Below are 23,394 nucleotides of genomic sequence, written 5' to 3'. Positions count from 1 at the left end.
TATGCTAATGATATGCTAAGGCTGCTCAACAGCTCGCTATGACATGCACTGACCATAAGGGGGCAGACGCTCCAACTGGTAGAGATAGGACAGACACACCCTGGAGCCCTCCCCAGCTGGCCAACCTCTCTTGTCCCTCCCCAGCCCCGATCGTGCACTGGTGGGTCCCTCAGCCTAGCCTGTGCCCTCTCGCAATACAGGACCCCTCGAGGGATGTCGGAGCACTGGTTTCAGCCCAATCCTGCAGGCCAGGCTGAGGGACTCCACTGGTGCATGAATTCATCCCCTGGCCTCTAGTATATATATATAATGGATATTATTTCATGTATGCATTTCATAATTTTATACATAATTTTGTCAGAGATCTCCAAGATAAGCCTTGAGTTTGGTCATTTTTTTAAAGGATTCACAGACTTCAGAAAAGCTGTTCTATCCACTGTTAAAGTTTACACCAAAAGGATACAGATTAAAATCACACTGTCCTCTCCCAAAGGAGTTTGACATTTATAGCAATAATGTGTGACAAGACATGAAGCACATCGCCAACCAGGGCAGCTCACCCCAGCCTGGTGTCAAGAGTGTTTATTGGGGAGGACAGTCCTGTAGGCATGCACCTCCTGCATAAGTGACCTTAGCTGCTCAGTCTCCAGCGCCCCACAGAGGACCACCTGATACATTGTGGCCCAGTGCCTCAGGAGAACAAAAACAGGTATTCACGCCCTCGCTGGTTTGACTCAGTGGAAAGAGCTTTGGCCTGTAGTTGAAGAGTCCCCAGGTTCAATTCTGGTCAACGGCATGTACCTTGGTTGCAGACTCGATCCCCAGCCCTGATTGGGGCAAATGTGAAGGCAACCAATCGATGTGTCTCTCTCACATTGATGTTTCACTCTGTATCTCTGCCTTCCACTCTCTCAGAAAATTAATGGAAAAATATCCTCAGGTGAGGATTAAAAACAAACAAAAAAATGAAAATAAACAAACAAAAACAGGTATTCACCATAAATCACATTTTTAGCATAAACTATCTAGCTTGGTCCTAGGTATACAAAGATTCCCTTACCAGGTAGGATATCCCAAGGGCTTCGAGGTGACCTCCCAGGAGTCAGGCAAGTACTAGAGCTTTCTTTGGAATGCTCAGGGTTTGAGTACCTCAAGCTTGCTGAGTTAATCCTCTACTCAATAACAATTTATTGATCAACTACCATGTGTCAAAAGCTATGGTAAACATTTAACATATATTATCCTGTTTAATATTTAAACACCCTTTTGAGAAAGAAATTGATATTCCCTTTTATAAATATGAAAACTGAGTCTCAGGAATGTTAGTGTTTATAGTCACATAACTAGTCTGCCACCCAAACCTAGCTCTTTCAGACTGCAAAGCCTTTGCTACTTCCACTAAGCCAATATGCCTCATAAATCATTGTAAAAATTAATATATCATTCAATACAGCATACATATAGGCACATAATATATTTAATAATCAAATTCCCTAATATGAAAAAATAATTTAAATAATCATTTTGATTTGTGGAGGAAGTAAACAAGAGCTAGAAGCAAAATGTGTATTTAATGCAGATAGACTAGTTTTCCTTTAAAATACTTTTTATTAAAAGGCTATCTAATCATAACCCAGTGATTATAACCAAGTCCAATAAATTCAGCAATAAAGTTTTCCTGAGATTTAAAAAAAAAACCTAACTCTTTAAATCCAGTTTTTTTTCTTTATACTTCAAGAACTTTTTAATCCCCACTAACATTTGCTGAAATACAGAAATGACTTACCTATCTATTAAGAATAATATATTTTTTCTTTGCAGAAATGTATCCCCAGTTCCCTAGGGAGGCAACAATGCCTTCTCATTTTAATATGTGTGGTTCTTTTCCCCCATCTAATCAGCTAATACTTTTCAAAAGATCTTTTTAATACCTAAATGAAAGGATTGCACATCAAAGACCTGACATCCCTATTAAAGTATCTAAAGGAAACCCTAGAAATATAAAATCCATTCAAAAGCAAACTACAGGTAGCTTATTGTACAATGCATTAAGAAAAGGAAAGGGGGAAAAAGCTTCATAAGAGCTGCAAGGAATTTGGTAAAATTATACCACAAAAATACAAATTGATCATAAGTATAAAGAAACAAATTCATAGCCAAAAGCTTACTATAAAAATGCTCTGTAATCAGCCAGGAGGGGAGTCTCTGTGAAAAACTTCAGAATTTGTCACAGTTTCAATAAAAATTTCTGATTACAGTTTAATGTTGGGAAGGCCAAAAAGAGAACAAACCACACATTTTTTCAATAGATTCAAAATATGAAATTTTAAAGCTAACTTTCAACATCAGAAAAGATAGATTTTACTAGACAACAGGAGTGGAATGAAGTAATGAAGTAAAAGTATTAATAGATGAGGTAGTATAGATACAAATACTTTTTAAAAAACAAATTAAATTTTTTAACATACCATGAATGTGGCTCTGAAGTTATTTAAGTCAGTCAAAAAGTCTTCCACAGACACCTTCTTCACGTCAACAGCATAGTATCCCATTATGCTCTGGTATAGCTTTTCCATGTTTTCATGTAACTTTGAAAGATTCTCATACTGTTCCTTTGTACTGATAACAAAGCTGTATATTATAGTTAAGGCATTCTGAAATTTCAAAGTAATGTTTTAGAAAAACACACACCTGTAAGTCCAATGTTTTGTTGTAATTGTTAGCTACTATTACACATCTCCAAAATGCCAAATCACCTCTAACAGTTAACCATTCTTACAATTTAATCTATACTGTACAGTGATGAAATCTAAAATTCAATTTCTAATTAAATCAAGCACAATTATCAGAATAGTTAAATATTTATACATTTAATATTTCTTTCACAATTGAATTCAAGGAAATTTTTCTTCTAATTTGCCTATCTATATAATATAGACTATGTGATAGGATTTAAAATTCTAGATCAGCAGTTGTAACAGTACATTTAATGGTAGTGAAGTCAATAAAATAGGCATTAAGCACAGCAGTTCAACTGGACAACTGGGTCAATTTCTAACTCCTAAACTTGGTAGTTCCATGCCTGTGGACAAATGCCTCATCTCTCTGTGCCAAAATGTCCTCACCTGTAAAATGAGAATAACAGTAATATCAACTATCTTAATGAGGCTGTTGTGAGGACAGTTAATATATACAAAGTTCTTAGAAAAAAGAATGGCATCTAGAATACAAATAAATATTTGGTATTTTATTGCCCGGTTATTCATTTTAAGCTTTACTTATGGTTGCAAAGATAATCAAAAATAAATTTTTAAGAATGACATTTAAAATTTGGTATTTTATGGAATTAAATTCATGTTTTAACTTATCCTTTGGAAAATTGGTAGTTTCTCCTATGTATTACCTGGTTCAAACTATGATTATACATACACACAGAGATGTTATTCTCTCATTTATGACAACTCAGTTCAAAGCACAATGAGACAGAGAAGACTAAATGTGAGTGTAGTAGTGGCATCAGAACACATTTTCTAAGCAAAGCACAGAATTCTTTTGTGGCATTACACATTGCTTAGGCAGTAAAATCACTGTCTGAAAAGGTGACTCTCTTAGCACATCAATCATAATTACATATGGTTCCTTTAAATTGTGGCATTTAAATAAATGGAACATACAGAATCAAACTTACTGAAGTGATCTTACTGTCTCTAACACAAAAGGATAAACAGACATCAGCACACTTAATTAAAAAATAAGTTAATAAGAATAACTAGATTGAAACAAAGAATTTCTGGGGTGCAGCCACCTCTGTCAGTTCCTTCTATAATGCAAAACAAAAATGGAAGGTTTATATCTAAAAAAGAAAAATTTGCCACAACTTCAAAATGATATGTTTCCTGTGGTTAGAGCATCCCCTGGTCGAGGATAAAATAAAGCAACAGATCCAGGCCCTTCCCTTTGAGATAGATGAATGAATGAATGAATGAATGAATGAATGAATGAATAAATGAATGAATATGACCAAGGAGAAAGAGGTAGCACTGCAGCCAGATAGTTGGTGAATCCAGGGGGCACAGAAGAATTTTAGTAATTAGAACTCAACCTTCCCACAAGGTACTATGGCATCTCAGTCCATCACAACCACCTGTAACCATGACCACACGTTGCCAATTGCTCTTCTATATCTGTTTTTTCTTTTCATACTATGCTCCATGTATTTTACAACTAGAGGCCTGATGCATGAATTCGTGCACAGGTGGGGTCCAGCTGGCCCGCCCCAATTGGGGCTGATCAGGCCAGGCTGACCAGGGGACAGCGGATGTGAGATGTTGGCCGGCTGGACCTGCCCCCAATCAGGGTGGGAGGGCCGATCAGGGGAGGGGCTGCGGGTGTTTGGCGGGCTGGCCCGGCCTCCTGGTCAAACTCCTGGTTGAGGGGACAATTTGCATATTAGCCTTTTATTACACAGGATATACGAAGTCTGAATTCTAATGCAAGAGCTGATTTATTTTAATGGCCTTAAGAAAATCTATAAATATTTTTGTGGCTCAGTTTATATGCAACTGAATAGCAAAATGCCTCCTTTATACTTTCTAGAATATATATCATAAAACTACCAGTGAATGATGCATTTATATGTGGTATCTTTTTTTAATTCTTAGATGAGCAACAAAAATTTCTTATAATTAGTAAAATTACAAAATCACAAGGAATTATAACAATACTAGAGGCCCAGTACTCGAAATTCATGCAAAGGAGGGGGTACCCTCAGCCCAGCCTGCACCCTCTCCAATCTGGGACTCCTCAGGAGATGTCCAACTGCTGGTTTTCCCTGCAGGATTGGGCCTAAACTGGCACTCGGACATCCCTCTCACAATCCGGTACTGCTGGCTCCTAACTGCTCACCTGCATGCCTGCCTGATTGCCCCTAACCGCTTCCCTGCTGGCCCGATCGCCCCCAACTGCGCTCCCCTGCCAGACTGATGGCCCCAAACTGCCCTCTCCTGCCAGCCTGATGGCCCCAAACAACCCTCCCCTGCCGGCCTGTTCCCCCCCAACTCTCCTCCCCTGCAGACCAGGTTGCCCCCAACTGTCCTCCCCTGCTGGCCATCTTGTGGCGGCCATCTTGTGGCAGCCATCTTGTGATGATGTCGTGTGAGGGAGCGAGGGCCTCCTAGGCTTTTATTAGTATAGATAGTCACACAGAACAGGTTTCCATATATTTTGTCGTGCAAAATATCCATATTCCATAAAATGCTGTAGGTAAAATGAACAGATGTAAATAAAAACCACATTTAACATACATACAGAAACTATTAGATGGAACATATGGTGATTTATTTGTAAAGTGGAATAATTTCTTTAATAAGTTCAGAAATCAACACTGGTTTATTCAATCTATAAATTCTCACCTAAAATTATTTATGTTCCTGATAGAGACTGTATCCACATGGATTATTTATATAGTATTCTTAATTCCTATCTACTTTTTCAGGTCCAAACCTACCATTCAAGGCTTCACTAAATTCTTCTTCCATGAAGCTTTCTTCCCTACAGCTATGAGTGATCATTTTTCCCACTGAATACATACAGCATTTGTAATCCATGGTACTCATCTGTAATGATGTTGTGAATTTTCCTTTCTAATCCAATTCCCTAGTAGTGCTTTGTTCTCGCCCCATTTCTGGGGTGTGGTCACCTCTGTCAGTTCCTTCTCTAATGCTGTGCCCCAACTTCTTAGTTGTATTAAGTCTAACCACCTACAACAACTAGTACATTGGTGCCAGTTACTTATTTCACCCTAGTGTCATCATTTTTGGACTTTAGTGGGAAGAGTAACAGGCCTTCTCACAATTCTGATCAAAGACTGCATGTATATGCATTCTTACACACACAATCTCGATGTAATTAAGAGCTAAGAGAGTCCCTGAACAGCTGTTGACCTGGACAACAGGTTATCCTATTACATGGGTGTTTCTAAGGGTATGGTTACTATTTTTCTGCCCCTATCAGTGCTTATAAGGCTTTGAGTTTTAAAACAGACACTTCACAAATCCTAGTAATTTTATTCTAATACCTGGGAATATGTCTAGTCTCAAGAATCAATTTGGTAAACAGATTAAATTAAAGCTATAAGTATTATCCAATAACATTTTTTTAAATTTTCAGATACAAAGCAAATATTAATGAAATATTTGGAAAATGCTGGGCATACTTAATCAAAACAGTATAATTCTATTTAAAATTGTGATGGGAAAAAAGACCAAGAGTCAAAACCATTAACCCTTTGCACTCGCTTGCTTTTTTCTCGATTCCTTTATTCTACTCGGGATTTAATTTTTTAAATATCTCAGATTTTACAAAGCGCGGCAGTAGAATAAAAAACTGGAGTTTCTTTTCATACAAACTTATTTATTTGGATTTTTTTATATTTCAAATTATTGATACATTCAAAGAGTATAAAGAGCTGCTACCGATGCTAACCGTGTTGAGTCACACTCGACATCCGAGTGCAAAAGGTTAAAATTACATGATCTTGTTCTAAAACTATAGAGCTTATAAGTTAACTAGAGGCTCTAGGCATGAATTTGGGCGCCAGTGGGGTCCCTTGACCTGGCCTGCAGGATCAGGCCGAAACTGGCTGTCCTACATCCCCCAAGGGGTCCTAGATTGCAAGAGGGCGCAGGCCAGGCCGAGGGACCCCACAGTGCATGATCACAGCCAGAGAGGGATGCGGGAGGATGGCCAGCCACAGAGGGACCACAGGAGGGCTCCAGGGCATGTCGGGCCCCTCTCGCTCAGTACCAATCAGCCAGATCCCAGCAGCAAGCTAACCTACCGTTTGGAGCATTTGCCCCATGGTGGTCAGTGCACGTCATTGCGACTGGTCGACTGGTTGACTGTCTGCCCCCAGGTTGTCAGGGCATGTCATAGCAAGCGGATGAGCAGCCTTAGCCTATCATTAGCATATTACGCTTTGATTGGTTGAACAGATAACCGGACACCTAACATATTAGGCCTTTATTACATAGGATTATCTTATAATTGTTATCTATAAAACAATGTGCTCCAAAGGGAAGTAGAGCTTTGAATAATTGGAATTACCAACGAGAATGATAAAATTGTGATTAAACTAAAACAATTTTGGAAATAGCCAAATTCTTAGAAGTTTAAAATGATTACCTGATAGGATGGGATAATTGGTTACATTAATGAGGTCTCTAAGTCATTATTGATGGGCTACTCATTAAGAGATGGTGGAATATTCAGACAGGAAAAAAAAAAAAAACAAATACATATCATTATCATCACCCAAAAGAGAAAAAAAATGTAGATGTTCTTGTGCTCACTGTTAAAATGCAGATAAAAGTAATGCCCATCTTAGTAGTAGTAAGGCTTTATTTTTCCCAAGCTCCTTATAAAGAGCTTTAGAGAAATAGGTGAGCTTTTATACACAATAAATATTTGATAAAATTCATTAGAAAAATATCGATATTTATCCAGTCACTTGCTATTTTTGTAAAATCTGTTTTCTATTCCTTTACTAGGACAAAGGCCAAATTCTCATTACCAAACTACCTGGCACTAATATATTCTATGGATGTATTTTTATTTATTTAAAATTTATCTGTACTGTTTGAAAGTATTACAGAAATTCTCTTTTTCCCCCCATTGACTTTTTCACCCTGCTCCCAACCCTCAGGCTTTCACTGCTCTACTGCCTAGTCCAAGGGTTATGTATATGCTTTGCCCTCATTATTGTACTTTCCCACAAAAGATGTCTATTACTTCCACTAACACATTTGATAAGGATCAGCTTCAATCAGTCATATATGTCCGATACCTTTATACATCTTCTTAAGTACCCAGGCATCCAGCCAGCCAATCTATAAGTATTCACTGAACTCCACTGTATTCCCCTCTTTTGGGCACTAGAGAAAACAGTAGTTAACAAGATAAGCAAAGTCCCTCCTTTTGTGAAATCTAGTAATAGATAATAAAAAAAATAAATAAATGAGATATTCAGACAGTGATAAGTATGATGAAGAAAAAGTTTTGTGATGTTATTCAGAGTGACAGAGGCTAATTTACATTGGGCAGCCAGGGAAGTCCTGGCTAAGAAGGTGACATTGACAGAAATAACTGAGGCATAACGGTAAAACAGCATTACGTGCTAAGTTGTATAATAACCTTTGTGGGTGTAATAAGACTGCAGAGAAGAAAAAGATGGATATAAATTTGAAGATTCACAGAGGATGAGGAGCAGGTTATTTTAACCCAAGTCTTACAAGTTTATTAAGAATGGATTACACAGAAGATAGACAAGTGATAAAAGAAGGAAGGAGAGAGCAGACTAATTAAGAAAAGAAAAATCTGCCCTTACAAATCACACAATTACCCAACTTTTCACTCCGGCAAATGGACTGTGTATTATACAAATTTACATTTCAGCCATTCCACTATTCTGTTTTATTTCCTCACTATAGTTCAATTAAATAAAAATGTACATAATTCTTTTACCTGAAAAATGCTGTACTTTATATAGTGTTGGATATAGATAAGATGTCTTTCTCTGAAGGAATTTATTGAGATAGTTTCAGCATCTTCATAGAAGTATCAGAAGTGATTAAAACATTGCTATATAGCGGAACAATAAAAAGAAAGTGCAAAATAAAAGCAGGATTGCAATGAAGAAATTTAAAGACTATAACATAGGAGTCAAGTAACTTGTTATATAAAATTTAATATTATTCACATATAATAGTTTGTATATAACAATATTAATGACACCCACCTCAAACATGTGTTACATATTTTTCAATCAAATATTTACACTGGTATTATTCAACTCTAATTATATTTCTGAGCAGGCTTAGCAATTGGAAAGTAACATCATCATTATTAAAAGTCAATGTGGCATGGTTAGTGTTGCTCAGTGGTTTAGCATTGACCCAGGAACCAGGAAGTCATGGGTTCGATTCCCAGTCAGGGCACATAACCAGGCTCAATCCCCAGTAGGGGGCATGGAGTAGGAAGCAGATAGATGCTGTTTCTCACTCATTGATGCTTCTTTCTCTCTATCCCTTCCCCTTCCTCTCTCTCTAAAAAAATCAGTGAAAACACATTAAATTTTTTCTTTAAAAAAAGTCCATGTGCTATCTCTGAAATAATTGTGCAAAGCCTTAAAGAATGTACTAAATTAACATTTTTAAATATTAAGTAGTATATGTAAAGAAAGCATGCACTGGAAAAATAAAAGTATAATCCTATATAATAATCTACACTAATAAAAGAGAAACATGCAAATTGACTGTACCTCTGTCACGCCAACAAACCACACCCACAAGCCAATTAGGAGCGAGTATGTAAATTAACCCAACCAAGATGGCTGCAGCCACAGAGCTAGCAGGAGGCTTGGGTTTCCCCGGCAATGGAGGAAGCCAAGCTTCCTGGCCTGCCCTGGCCTCCGCTCAAGGCTACAAAGTTTCAATTATAGAAGATAAATAAATCCCAGATACCAGGGCCTCCGCTTGGGTCGCCAAGGGGCATGGCTGGCCTGCAAAACACCACAGGCCCCTCACCCAGGCCGCCCCATGCCCCAAGGGAACCCCCACCCTGATCCAGGACACCCTTCAGGGCAAACCAGCCGGACCCCACCCATGCACCAGGCCTCTATCCTATCTAATAAAAGAGTAATATGCAGATTGACCATCACTCCAACACACAAGATAGCTGCCCCCATGTGATAAAAAATGGCTGCCCCCATGTGGACACAAGATGGCCGCCACAAAGTGGTCAGCAGGGGAGGGCAGTTGGGAGGGACCAGGCCTGCAAGGGAGGGCAGTTGGGGGCAATCAAGCCTGCAGGAGAGGGCAGTTAGGGGTGACCAGGCCAGCAGAGGAGGGAAGTTGGGGGTGACGGGGCCTGCAGGGAAGGGAAGTTGGGGGGGGACCCAGGCCTGCAGGGGAGAGCAGTTGGGGGGACCAGGCCTGCAGGGAAGGGAAGTTGGAGGGGACCAGGCCTGCAGGGGAGGACAGTTACGGGTGACCAGGCCTGCAGGGGAGGACAGTTAGGGGTGACCAGGCCTGCAGGGGAGGGCAGTTAGGGGCAATCAGGTTGGCAGGGGAGCAGTTAGGCATCAATCAGGCTGTCAGGTGAGTGGTTAGGAGGTGATCAGGCTGGCAGGCAGAAGCGGTTAGGGGCAATCAGGAAGGCAGGCAGGCGAGCAGTTGGTAGCCAGCAGTCCTGGATTGTGAGAGAGATGTCCGACTGCCCATTTAGGCCCGATCCTACTGGGATGTGGGGTGGCCTGGGTGAGGGGCCTGTGGTGTTTTGCAGGTCAGCCACGCCCCTTGGCGACCCAAGCGGAGGCCCTGGTATCTGGGATTTATTTAGGATCAGGCCTAAATGGGCAGTCGGACATCCCTCGAGGGGTCCCAGATTGGAAAGGGTGCAGGCTGGGCTGAGGGACACACCCTCCATGCATGAATTTCATGCACCGGGCCTCTAGTCCTATATAATAAAAGGCGAATATGCAAATTGACCAAACAGTGAAAAGACTGGTCGCTATGATATGCTATGACGTTCAATGCAGAAGCTGACCCCTGCTGGTCAGTGAGCTCCCACAGGTGGAGCACCGCTCAGGCAGAAGCCCTGAGGTGGGCTCATGGCTTGTGAGCGCAGCGGGGTGAGCCTTTCCCGCTTACGCGGTAGCGCTAGGTATGTCCCACTGATGGCTCCCAGACTGCGAGAGGGCGCAGGCTGGGCTGAAGGACCCCCCAACCCGAGTGCCCGAATTTTGTGCACCAGGCCTCTAGTATACTATAATTGAACACTTTAAGTAAAATGTCCTATTATAACAAAAATTATATAATAATTTAACCCTTTGCACTCGCTTTTTTCTCGAGCTGCTACCGATGGTAACCATGTCGAGTCACACTCGACATCCGAGTGCAAAAGGTTAAGACTATTTGATTAACAGATTATCTAATAGTTCACTAAATTATGATTTTTTACATTAAATATCCAGTTGTAATAATGCATTCTTAACAACTTGGATAATATACATATTCTTACAGAACTGGTTGAGGAATCACACATTTGATATGTGCTTCAACTAATAAGCACTAAAATTTAAAACAAAGTTTGAGCATTAATAACCCAAATTTTAGTTAAATATATTTTTATTCATTGTGCATTTTCATTTCCATATTCTTCCATTTTCTAAGATCTAAGCAGCTCACAATTTGCCATTTTAATAAGATCTTATAAATGCATTTAATATTCAAGATCTGATTTGTTGTCAGTCCTAATTAAAGTAAACAAAGCTTCACAATGAATGAATTTAATTACCTTGAAACTAGTATGTCTAAGAGGAAAAGCAAATGAGTGCAATCTAATCTCAGCAAAGTATATTTATGATCATAAGCTCTGTCAATAGCAAAGTGCACCAACTGTTCATATATCTGACTTCCAAGAGATACATGAATGCTAATCAGTTCATTAGAGGCTTCTAGGTCGTGATATTTAGCAACGGGATATAGTAGCTTTCATGTCCATGGAGTATAATTGTACTCAGAATAAAAAATTGTTTCCAACAAAGCATCATCCTTCCTGTTTCTGATTTCCTGCTAGTTACTTTTTATGAATTGCATACCTTTCAAGAAGGCAACATCATTCAGATTCTTTTATCATACGAATACAAGTATTAATAGGTCCAGAGATCATCTGCTGTGCATGACTCTGCTACAGTGACTCTAAGCTCAGGTTATATGTCCTAGAAACCCAACTTTCATAATTAGTACATTCACAATGGATTACCAAAGACTCTATACAAGCAAAAACTTTTCTAAAATGCTTTCTATCTGTAAAGAACAATAATAAATACTTCCATTAATAGGACTTAATGATTATAATAAACTGACACATATGAATAATTTAACATGATAGAAATGATTGAGAAAAAAAAACCAAGAATGGTAAAACTAATAAAACTCTGCTATAAAAATTTTTACAAATTAATTTTGAAAACCATATGTTGCCAAATGAGAAGGAACTGCAAAATATACTTTTGATAAGTATATATTTCATTTTTAGTTTTAAAAAGACAACCATATCTAGTAGAGTGATAACGGTGCCCTGTCTTATAAAAAAAGAAACTGGATAGGTAGGAAAGATAGGAAAGGAAATAAATACATTAGTCAGAACTGATTGTTGCTGAGTGGATTTTTATGATATTTCCCCAAAGATAGTGTAGAGATAGCTAAAATTGAACTAATTCACAATTAATCTGAAAGTATATACAAGAAAATCTATGACAAGCCAAATAATAATAATTTTGTGATATGCCAACTCTCAGGAGAGATAGAAAGAGGAAAAGTAGTTATTTTATTTCAAGTAACTCAGTTTAAAATAAATATCAGGAGTGTCTATTTATAAGAGCTCATTTTAAAAATGGGTTATCCTTTCATGTAGAATTCTGAAGTCCATATGGAATTTTAATAATGCATAGTACCAATACTTTATTATAACACAAAAGATATCAGTCTCTAATTTCACAGAATGGTTTGCAAAGCAACTCAACATTAGTTTCAGGAAATAAAGTTTATTACTTCAATTACTCATTAGAGATTAAGCCATGAAGTTAGCAAAACCAAAGATAATTGAATTCAAAAGAAACCTTATATTAAGCAGGACACAAGCCTCATGCTATTGACTTTCTATAAATATGTATACACACACATACATATTTGTCAATTTTATTTTAGGTTTGGAGAATATCTGCACAAATAGTGATTGTGACAAACTCAATTTTGATTATGGAACTATGTAGTGTTTCTAAAGAAAATAGAAAGTTTCTGGAACACAAGTTAAATTTTAGCATAGGACAAGCCTTGAAATTAAGCTGATTACTCACACCAGTTTATGGTCTTTATCTTGAAACATTTCAAAATATACTTCCTCAATTTGAGTTTTCATATCCTTTTAATCTACCATGAACTTCAAAAGGAAAAAGGACATGTGGAAGGGATAAGGTGAGAAAAAATATTATTCAAGTTGATAAGAAGGGAAAAAAATGGAAATCAATAGAATACATTTCAGTATTGTTCATGATAAACACTTTGATAAATTACCCTGCAAGAAGGTAAAGATTAAGCCTATAATGTGGTACTACAGAATGATCTCTGGTTATGCAAATGTACTTCAAATGTTAAAATAATTTGTAATTCTATTTGACTAGTAATTTATTTAGATATCAAAAGGATATGGACATCTTTGTCACAAACTTATCATGCACGTCCTCAGGAGGGGGAAAGGTTTCCAAATCTCTCTCAAGCTGTTGAAGCTGCCTTCCCATCTGCTTCAGATTCTTTTCCAGCATTTCTACAGAGACTAAAAAAGAGTATATTAAATGCCTTAAAATGACAAAATTATAATATATAAAAGGTAAAACACTCTAGAAACAAAATATTTGTGAAAAACCTTACAATAAGAAAGTAAAAAATTTATTATAATAAAGGGAAGGTAAAATTCAGTAAACTTGTTAAAACTTTCAATTTTTAAATCCTGGAATAAAGTAAATTTATTAAGTGTCTTTAAGACATTAGATGAAATTTACAGCAAATCACATGAACAAACTATATTTAGGAAATGTTGTGTTTAAAATTAGAGTCCTTAAGATTAAAAATGGTGGCAGAGAAGGTGGATGCTGCACGGACATGCTCCCAGGAACAAGCTACAATTATAACTGAAATACGGAAAGGCTTCAGGAATAATCAACGAAAAACTCACAGGAGAGAACCCTGATACCCGAGGACTGAAGATGGAGAACACATACAGACTGTTGGAGTGGGGGAGGCGTGAAAGGACAGGCTGGGCACCCACAGACAGCAACTGAAGTCCTGGAGAAATATCTCAGCTGTCGGGGGAAGAGTACCACTCAGAACTCTGGAATCTAATCCCCAAACTGGGCTCCCTAGCAGAGAGCACCAAACCTGAGGAGGGTACCTGCATAACATCTAGCTGTGAAAAGCAGTGGGGTGAGTCTGCAAGGGAGTGGCAGCTGAAAATTTGGGCACTCCCTTGAAGGGCCAACGCACAAAAATTCTCTGTGGAGCCACCCACCTTGTGCTCTTCTGGCAGAGGGAGGGTGCAGTGGACTGGAGCTGTGAGAGCAGAACCCAGGACTGGACTCGGGGAATAGAGCTCAGAAGGCAGACACCCCAAGTTTCCTGGGCTGAGCCATTCCCTCATGCAGTGCAGGACATCTTTCACACATAGTCATTTGCCTTGCCTGGGGGGGAAGACAGTAGACACACCCTATTGGAAAACACCTTACCCTGAGGCCACTTAAGATTTAAAAGTAACAATCAGCCTACTACAGGCAGAAGCAACTGCCTCACCCAGTTGAAAAAACTCTCCCTACACCTGAGGATGACTGCCTGGGAGCAATTCACGTCAGAATCCTATTAGTCTGTAAGCAGAGGCATCTCTGGAGGCCCTGAGTCTTTGCCTTATCCAATTAGTCAGAAACAGCCTTTAACACTGTCCTGCACTAGAGATTGAGAGGTATAGAGGATCTACCTAAAACACAGTCACAAACCCAAGCAGACAACCAAAATGAGAAGACAAAGACACAACCCCCAAATAAAAGAACTAGAGAATTCTCCAGAAGAAGACATAAATGAAGCAGAGCTAAGAAATTTATCTGAAACAGAGTTCAGAGTAATGAATAATGTAAAAATGGTAAAAATGCTCAACAGTATGAAAAAAGATATAGTAACTATGAAAAAAGAACAGTCTGAGATAAAGAATGACAAAATACAAATAAAGAACACATTGGAAGGAATACACAACAGAGTAGGGGAAGCTGAGGATTGAATCAGTGAATTAGAAGACAGACTTGAAAATATGACTCAATCAGAGAACCAAAAAGAAAAAACAATTTTAATTAAAATTTTAAAAAGCATATAAATACACACACACACCCACAACTTCTAGAGGACTTTAATGGAGAGATTGACAACAATATGGTCATAGTAGGGGACTTTAACACCCCTCTGACTTCACTGGACAGATCTTCCAGACAAAAACTTAAAGGACACTCTGGGTCAGATGGATTGCATAGAAATTTATAGAACATTTTACCCCAATGCAGCAGAAAATACATTCTTCTCAAGTGCACATGGATCATTCACAAAGATAGACCACATGTTAGGACACAAAACAAGTATCTACAAGTTCAAGAAGACTGAAATCATATCAAGCATCTTCGCAGATCACAGCAGAATGTAATTAGAAATCAACTACAGTAAAAACAACAAAAAACATTCAAACACATGGAGGTTACATAGCATGTTATTAAACAATGAATGGGTTATCAAAGGGATCCAGAAAGAAATAAAAAAAAATTCCTGGAAACAAATGAAAATGAACACACAACAACCCAAAATCTCTGGGACACAGCAAAAGCAGTCCTAAGAGGGAAGTACATAGCACTACAGGCAAACCTGAAAAAACAAGAAAAATCAGCAATAAACTATTTAACCCTACAACTTAAAGAACTAGAAAGAGAACAACAATAAATGCCCAGAGTAAGTAGAAGGAAGGAAATAAAGAGTAGAGCAGAAATAAATTACATAGGGACTAAAAGAACAATACAAAAAATCAATGAAACCAAGAGTTGGTTCTTTGAAAAGATAAACAAAATTAATAATTAGCCAGACTCATCAAGAAAAAAAGAGGACCCAAATAAAATCAGAAATGAAAGTGGAGAAGTAACGATGGACACCACAAAAATACAAAGGATTGTAAGAAAATACTATAAACAACTATATGCAAACAAGCCGCACAATGTGGATTAAATAGACAAATTCCTAGAAAAATACAATCTCCCAAAAATGAATAAGGAATAATCAAAAAACCTGAATAGGCCAATAATAACCAATGAAATAGAAGCAGTAATCAAAAAATTCCCAGCAAACAAAAGCCCAGGAACGGATGGCTTCACAGGGGAGTTATTCCAAACTTTCAAAGAAGAACTAACACCTATACTCTTCAAATCCTATCTAATAAAAGGATAATATGCAAATTGATCATCACTCCAACACACAAGATGGCTGCCCCCATGTGGTCAAAGATGGCTGCCCCCATGTGGATACAAAATGGCTGCCACAAGATGGCCAGCAGGGGAGGACAGTTGTGGGTGATCAGGCTAGCAGGGGAGGACAGCTGGGGGTGACCAGGCCTGCAGGGGAGGGCAGTTAGAGGTGACCGGGCTGGCAGAGGAGGGCAGTTGGGGGTCACCAGGCCTGCAGGGGAGGACAGTTGGGGGGGGACCCAGGCCAGCAAGGGAGAGCAGTTAGGGGAGACCAGGATGGCAGGGTAGGGCGGTTGGGGGTGAGCAGGCCTGCAGGGGAGGGCAGTTGGGGGGTCAGACCTGCAGGGCAGGGCAGTTGCAGGGGACCGGGCCAGCAGGAAAGGGCAGTTGGGGGCACCCAGGCCTGCAGGGGAGGGAAGTTAGGGGCGACCAGGCCGGCAGGGGAGGGCCATTGTGGGGACCCAGGACTGCAGGGGAGGGCAGTTAGGGGCAATTAGGCTGGCAGGGGAGCAGTTAGGCGTCGATCAGGCCGGTAGGTGAGTGGTTAGGGGGTGATCAGGATGGCAGGCAGAAGCAATTAGGGGCAATCAGGCAGGAAGGAAGGCAAGTGGTTGGGAGCCAGGAGTCCTGGATTGTGAGAGGTATCCCAGATTGGAGACGGTGCAGGCTGGGCTGAGGGACACCCCTCCCCCCGTGCACGAATTTTGTGCACTGGGCCTCTACTTATTTCAGAAAGTCCAAGAGAAAGGAACACTTCCAAACTCTTTTTATGAGGCCAGCATTATCCAAATTCCAAAACCAGATAAAGACTCTACAAAGAATGAGAATTACAGGCCAATATCCCTGATGAACATTGATGCTAAAATCCTCAAAAAATATTAGCAAATCACATCCAGCAATATATTAAAGACATCATAAACCATGATCAAGTGGGATTTATTCTAGGGATCCAAGCTGATACAATAGTCGCAAATTAATAAACGTGATACATCACATAAACAAACTGAAAGACAAAAATCACATGATCATATCAACAGACACAGAAAAAGCATTTGACAAAATTCAACACTTATTTTTGATAAAAACTCTCAGCAAAGTTAGAATAGAGGGAGAGTATCTCAACATGATAAAGGCCATCCTATATAATAAAAGCCTAATATGCAAATCAACTGAATGGCGGAATGACTGGTGGAACGACTGGTTGCTATGATGCATAGTGACCAACAGGCAACAGACGCTCAATGCAGGAGCTGCCCCCATCCCACAGGCCGCAGACCAGCCAAGCTGGGTGCCAGCAGGGGGCACCAAATTGCCCCGCTGGTCTCCCGACAGATTCGCCCTGATCACCAGCCAGGCCTAGAGACCCTACCCATGTACGAATTTCGTGCACCAGGCCTCTAGTATATGACAAACTTAAAGCCAACATCATATAAAATAGGCAAATACTGATACCATTTCCGCTAAGAACAGGAACAAGAAAGGGATGCCCACTTTCACCACTCCTGTTCCACATAGTACTGGAAGTGCTAGCTATAACGAACAGACAAGAAGAAAAAATAAGAGGCATCCAAATTGGAAAAGAAGTAAAATTGTCATTATTAGCAGATGACATGATATTGTACATAGAAAACCCCAAAGACTCCATAAAAACACTACTAGACCTAATAAATGAATTCGGCAATGTATCAGGTTACAAAATTAACATCCAAAAATCTATGGCTTTTTTATACACCAATAATGAATTCATAGAAAGAGAAACTAAGCAAACTATGCTATTTACCATTGCAACAAAAAAATTAAGATACTTAGGAATAAATTTAACTAAGGATGTAAAAGACCTATACTCAAAAAACTACAGGACATTGAAAAAAGAGAGAGAGGAAAACGTAAACAAATGGGAGAATATACCGTGTTCATGGATTGGTAGAATCAACATCATTAAAATGTCCATACTATCCAAAGCAATCTATATATTCAATGCAATCCCCATTAAGGTACCAATGGAATATTTCACAGACCTAGAACAAACTCTCCAAATCTTCATCTGGAATAAAAAAAAGACCCCAAATAACTGCAGCAATTCTGAGAAAGAAAAACAAAGTTGGAGGGATTATAACACCAGATATGAAGCTGTATTACAAAGCCACTGCTCTCAAAACTGCCTGTTACTGGCACAAGAACAGACATAATAGACCAATGGAAAAGAACAGAGAACCCAGAAATCGACCCAAACCATTATGCTCAATTAATACTTGACAAAGGAGGCAAGAGCACACAATGGAGTCAAGATAGTCTCTTCAATAAATGGTGTTGATAAAATTGGACAGATACATGCAAAAAAATGAAACTAGACCACCAATTTACACCACACACACAAAATAAACTCAAAATGGATAAAGGACTTAAACATAAGATGGGAAACCATAAAAATCTTAGAAGAATCCATAGGTCGCAAAATATCAGACATATGTGGTAGCAGTATCTTAACTGATACAGCTCCTAGGGCAATGGAAACTAAGGAGAAAATAAACAAATCGGACTACATCAAAATAAAAAGCTTCTGCACAGCAAAAGAAACCATCAACAAAACAACAAGAAAGCCCAGTGAATGGGAGAGCATATTTGCCAATGTTATCTCCAATAAGCATTTAATCTCCAAAATTTATAAGGAACTCAAACAACTTAACAAAAGGAAGATAAATAATCCAATTAAAAAATGGGCAAAGAACCTAAATAGACACTTTTTGAAAGAGGACATAAAGAAGCCCAAGAGATACATGAAAACGTGCTCAAAGTCACCAGTCATCCCAGAGATGCAAATCAAAACCACAATGAGAAACCATCTGACACCTGTCAGAATGGCTATCATCAACAATTCAATAAACTACAAGTGCTGGCAAGGATGTGGAGAAAAAGGAACCCTTGTGCACTGCTGGTGGGAATGCAGACAGGGGCAGCCACAGTGGAAAACAGTATGGCATTTCCTCAAAAAATTAAAAATGGAACTCCCGATTGACCCAATAATCCCACTTCTAGGAATATATCCCAAGAAATCAGAAACACCAATCAGGAAGAATATATGCACCCCTATGTTCATAGCAGCACAATTTACAATAGCTAAGATTTGGAAACAGCCTAAGTGCCTATCAGCAGATGAGTGGATTAAAAAGCAGTGGTACATCTACACAACGGAATACTAAGCTGCTGTAATAAAGAAGGATCAGCTTGGACAGTAGAGAGCACTTTTCCCATCTTCATGCACTCATGGATGGACCTGGAGAGCATTATGCTAAGTGAAATAAGCCAGTCAGAGAAAAATAAATATCACATGATGTCACTCATACGTGGAATATAATGAACAACATAAACTGATGAAAAAAAATAGAGCCGGGGAAGGGGGGTAATATTTCAGAAGATAATAGAAATAATCCTGTTATTTGCAGATTTTTAATATTTCATATAATTTTTGTGATATCATACTATGTCAGTACACTTTTGATAATATTATTATACTTAAAGTCCCTTTTTTCTTGAAATATTAATGTTTATTGCATGTAATATCATTCTTCTTGAATAATTGGTGTTTACTGCAAATAACATTATTATATTTAAAATTGTTTTGCTTGAGATATTAATGTTTATTGCATGTAACACTATTATACTTAAAATCGTTTCTCTTGAAATAAAAAAGATTGAAAAGAAATAAATAATAAATAAAATTTGAGTTCTTGATGTCTATATACACTACAAAATAATTACCGTATTTTCTGGCGTATAAGATGACTGGGCGTATAAGATTTTCCTGGGTTAAGAAGTCGTCTTATACGCCGGAAAGTAAGGTAGTCTTTTCAGATAGAGAGGCAAAGAAAATCTATAATTTTAAAATTAAACTTATTTCAATAAAATGTTAATGTTTTTCAAAACCATGATCTCTTTGAGAGGGAACAGTGAGTGCATGAAGATGGGAAAAGTGCTCTCTACTGTCCAAGCTGATCTACAAAAGGAACAAAAGGTATCAGAGGCCATTGAGAAACATGTGGAACACCTATCCAGCTTTCTTTACTGCTCCCCTAAGCACAATGTGCAGTGATTATCTAATAAAGATTTCCCTTCTTTGACAAAGTGCCTCTCACAGTGCACATGAAGGAACAAGGGGGAAAGCAGAACACTAGGCACTATCAGAATACTGGCCACCCAGCAGGACAGACGTTAAGTATCACTTCCTAATATGTTTGCACAGACAATGTTAGTCGATATCAGAAAAAACAACAACAACAATATGTAAAAAGGACTTAGTGGCTCAAACCACATTTTTTGATATTTACTTTACGTTAAGATAAATTTTAGTTTAAATTTCTTTTGATTCCCACTAGTGTGAACTACACGAAATGATATTGAAAATGCATATAATTCTAGGTACACTACCATTTTCAGGTTTTAAATTAATACAGAGGAAGAGTTATAAGTCAGGTTTCACCTGTAAGGATGGGAACATTCTTGAAAGCAACTTAATTGCCCAAACAAATGGGATTGCATTTTTTTAAAAGTATGGTTTACAATCTTTTTTTTCTTATAATATTTTATTAAATATGAAAAGGTAATTGTGTAATAGTTATCACAAAGTATGTAGGCAGGAGATACCAAAGAAATCCTATATGATTTACACAGTTATTCAAGCAAACACAAAACTCCGGTTCAGTTTCTATAAACTATCAAAAAGATAATGACAAAAGGCCCTTCTATCTCAAATTAACCAGGTTTTGAATGGCAGCTTTTCAACATAATAAAATAGACATACAAAACCACAAACTACACATTTTCTTATTCTAAAACAGATTTTTAGTCTATATGTACTTTGAATAATCTTATTGTATTAAGTTTTGCTACAAGTTTCAATGTTCAAAGTAAATCTATCCTAGTTCAGTGTTTTAAGAAGTCAATGGAAGCAGTAGTAGAAGCATAATACAGTTGTTCCACTGCTATTTCCAGAATCTGTAAAATCCCAATGCTATTGCCAGGCAAGTGAACACTGAGGCTGCAAGATAACGAATTGTCTCAAGCTTGTTAGATTCCATTAGTGTTTTTAAAGAAGCAATTCCAGTGTCAATTTTATTACTGGTCTCTGAAATAATACTTTTGGTTATGGTATCCTTTTTGGTAAATTCTGTGGTTGCTTCCATAAGTTTCTTTTCTTGATCTGTAAACATATCTGTTACTCTGCTCCTTTCTAGGTTGATATCCAGTTTATTATCTGCTCTGATTCGACTGGTTTCATTTATTAATTGTTGCTTAACTTGTTCTAATTCACTCTTCATTTTCTCATTCTCTGCTCTCAGATTTGCAAATTCACTTTTCTCTAGGATGACCATGTCTTTCCTGATAGAGTCCAAATGAGCCATTAGCTGTTGTACTGTTATTTCCTGTTGAGCTTGAGTGACCATCTCCTTATAAATAGTACCCAAGCTGACATTTGATAAAGTGGTTAATGCTGATACAATTGTTTCTGCTTGTGCTTTGTCAAGTCCATGAGTTTCCAAGTCCTAAACCAATGCATGGGTATCAAAAGTTAATTTCCTTTGTTCTAAAGGAGTTATGTCCACTCGCCTTATATCATGTCCTTCTTTGGTTGTGGTGGTGAAGAAGTCTCTCCGCAGGGCTGGCGAGAAACGCCCGCGGGGGGTTGAAACCCGGCGGCCTTGAGGCTTTCAGAGCGCAGGAGCCACCAGGCACTGCGACCCCACATACCCCGAGTTTCCCCTGGTTTACAATCTTGATTCAATAGAATGAAATAGAACAGAGGCATGAAAAATGTGTATAAGAACATGGAGGTTTTTATTTTTGTTTTTTAAACAACCTGCATACAAAATAACATTTGCTATTCTAACATATTAATAACTGTTAAGAAAACCTTAACAGCCCTGGCCAGTTTGGCTCAGTGGATAGAGTGTTGGCCTGTGGACTGAAAGATCCCAGGTTCGATTCCAGTCAAGGACATGTACCTTGGTTGCGGGCACATCCCCAGCAGGAGGTGTGCAGGAGGCAACTGATCGATGTTTCTCTCTCATCGATGATTCTAACTCTCTATCCCTCTCCCTTCCTCTCTGTAAAAAATCAATAAAATATATTTTTTTAAAAAAAGAAAACCTTAACATATTTTGTTGAAAACACAATTAGCGGAAGGAGAGGAAAAAGATGGCGACCGGCAGGAACGTAGGGAGAGAGAGAGTGTGAGTGAGGAACCCATAGAGGAGAGTGTAGATGTGTGTGGTGTGTGTGTGTGTGTATGAGATAGGGTCAGTTAGATTCTGCAGGTCTTCCAAGGGGCTCCCGAACAGGGCAGCCCTAGACGGCGGAGCCCCGCGCACAAAGCGGACACTTCTCGGCGGCTGGTGCGGACGCAGAGACCACGCCATCTTGAGAAACAGAGCTGCCTGAGACTCGGATCCTGGCTTCTGACACAAACCAGGACCCTGCAGCCACTGGGGACAGAGAACTGCTATCACAGCTTCAGACAAACAAACAACAAGAATCCAGACTTCCCGGCAGATTTCCGTGAGTCAAAGAGCCTATCCCCCTCCTCGCAGGCGCTGATAGCGCCATAGTAACTGATAGACCCGCCCCTGCCCCAAGCTGCTGAGCGCCCACAGGCGCGCGGAAAGCGCCATAGTAACTGATAGACGCGCCCCTCGCCCAAGCTGCTCACAGGCGCGCGCACAGACAGCGCCATAGTAACTGATAGACCCGCCCCTGGCCCAGGCTGCCTAGCTTTGCGCAGGGACGCGCTCCCTCTTAGGGAATTTGGCGCGCGCTCGCGCACGGGACAGAAGCAGCTCCCCGTCGGGAAAATCTGTCAGTGCGCACAGAGGGCTCCCCTTCGGGGAATTTGGGGGAATTTGGCTCGCGGGTCACAGCTCCCCCTTCGGAGATTCTTAAGAGCTTCCCTCTGGGGAATTTGGCGCACAGGACGAACTCCGCCCCCCTTCTGGGACTTTGGGAGAGTGCACTGAGCCGGCTCACCTTCAGGTTTTTAAGAATGTGCGCTCTGGCCGGTTTGGCTCAGTAGAGAGAGCACACACAGGACGCAGCTCCACTTCAGGGAATTTGGCACGCCGGACACAGCTGCCTGGGATCCCTGACTCACAGCGCATTCACACTAAGAGCCAGCGACCCCAATTGTTGGTGCGTGCACACACAGGGACCCTGATTCTCAACGAGAAACCGCACAAGGCAACAGAGACTTTGACACTCAAGTCTTGGTGCAGACACAGGGAAACTCTGACTCCTGACACATGCTA

General features: G+C 39.4%; 1 protein-coding gene and 1 pseudogene across 4 annotated transcripts in view; both read right to left on the bottom strand.

Moving 5' to 3' along the window:
* Positions 1-23,394, bottom strand: part of DIAPH3 (diaphanous related formin 3) — a 551,015-nt gene that overhangs the window by 173,311 nt on the left and 354,310 nt on the right. For all 3 annotated transcript variants that reach the window (XM_079778831.1, XM_079778832.1, XM_079778833.1), the window contains 2 exons: positions 13,269-13,392; positions 2,469-2,634 (listed from right to left, as the gene is read on the bottom strand). In XM_079778831.1, the coding sequence (XP_079634957.1) occupies positions 2,469-2,634; positions 13,269-13,392 (290 nt within the window). The remainder of the gene's footprint in view (positions 1-2,468; positions 2,635-13,268; positions 13,393-23,394) is intronic.
* LOC307104141 (coiled-coil domain-containing protein 90B, mitochondrial-like) lies at positions 19,890-21,842 on the bottom strand (annotated as a pseudogene). Its single transcript has one exon. The product of its transcript is annotated as a coiled-coil domain-containing protein 90B, mitochondrial-like (transcript).

The sequence above is a fragment of the Cnephaeus nilssonii genome (assembly GCF_951640355.1).
Source record: "Cnephaeus nilssonii genome assembly, chromosome: 8".
Lineage (NCBI taxonomy): Eukaryota > Metazoa > Chordata > Mammalia > Chiroptera > Vespertilionidae > Cnephaeus > Cnephaeus nilssonii.
Note: the sequence above shows the minus strand (reverse complement) of the source record. Positions and strands in the feature narration are given on the sequence as shown.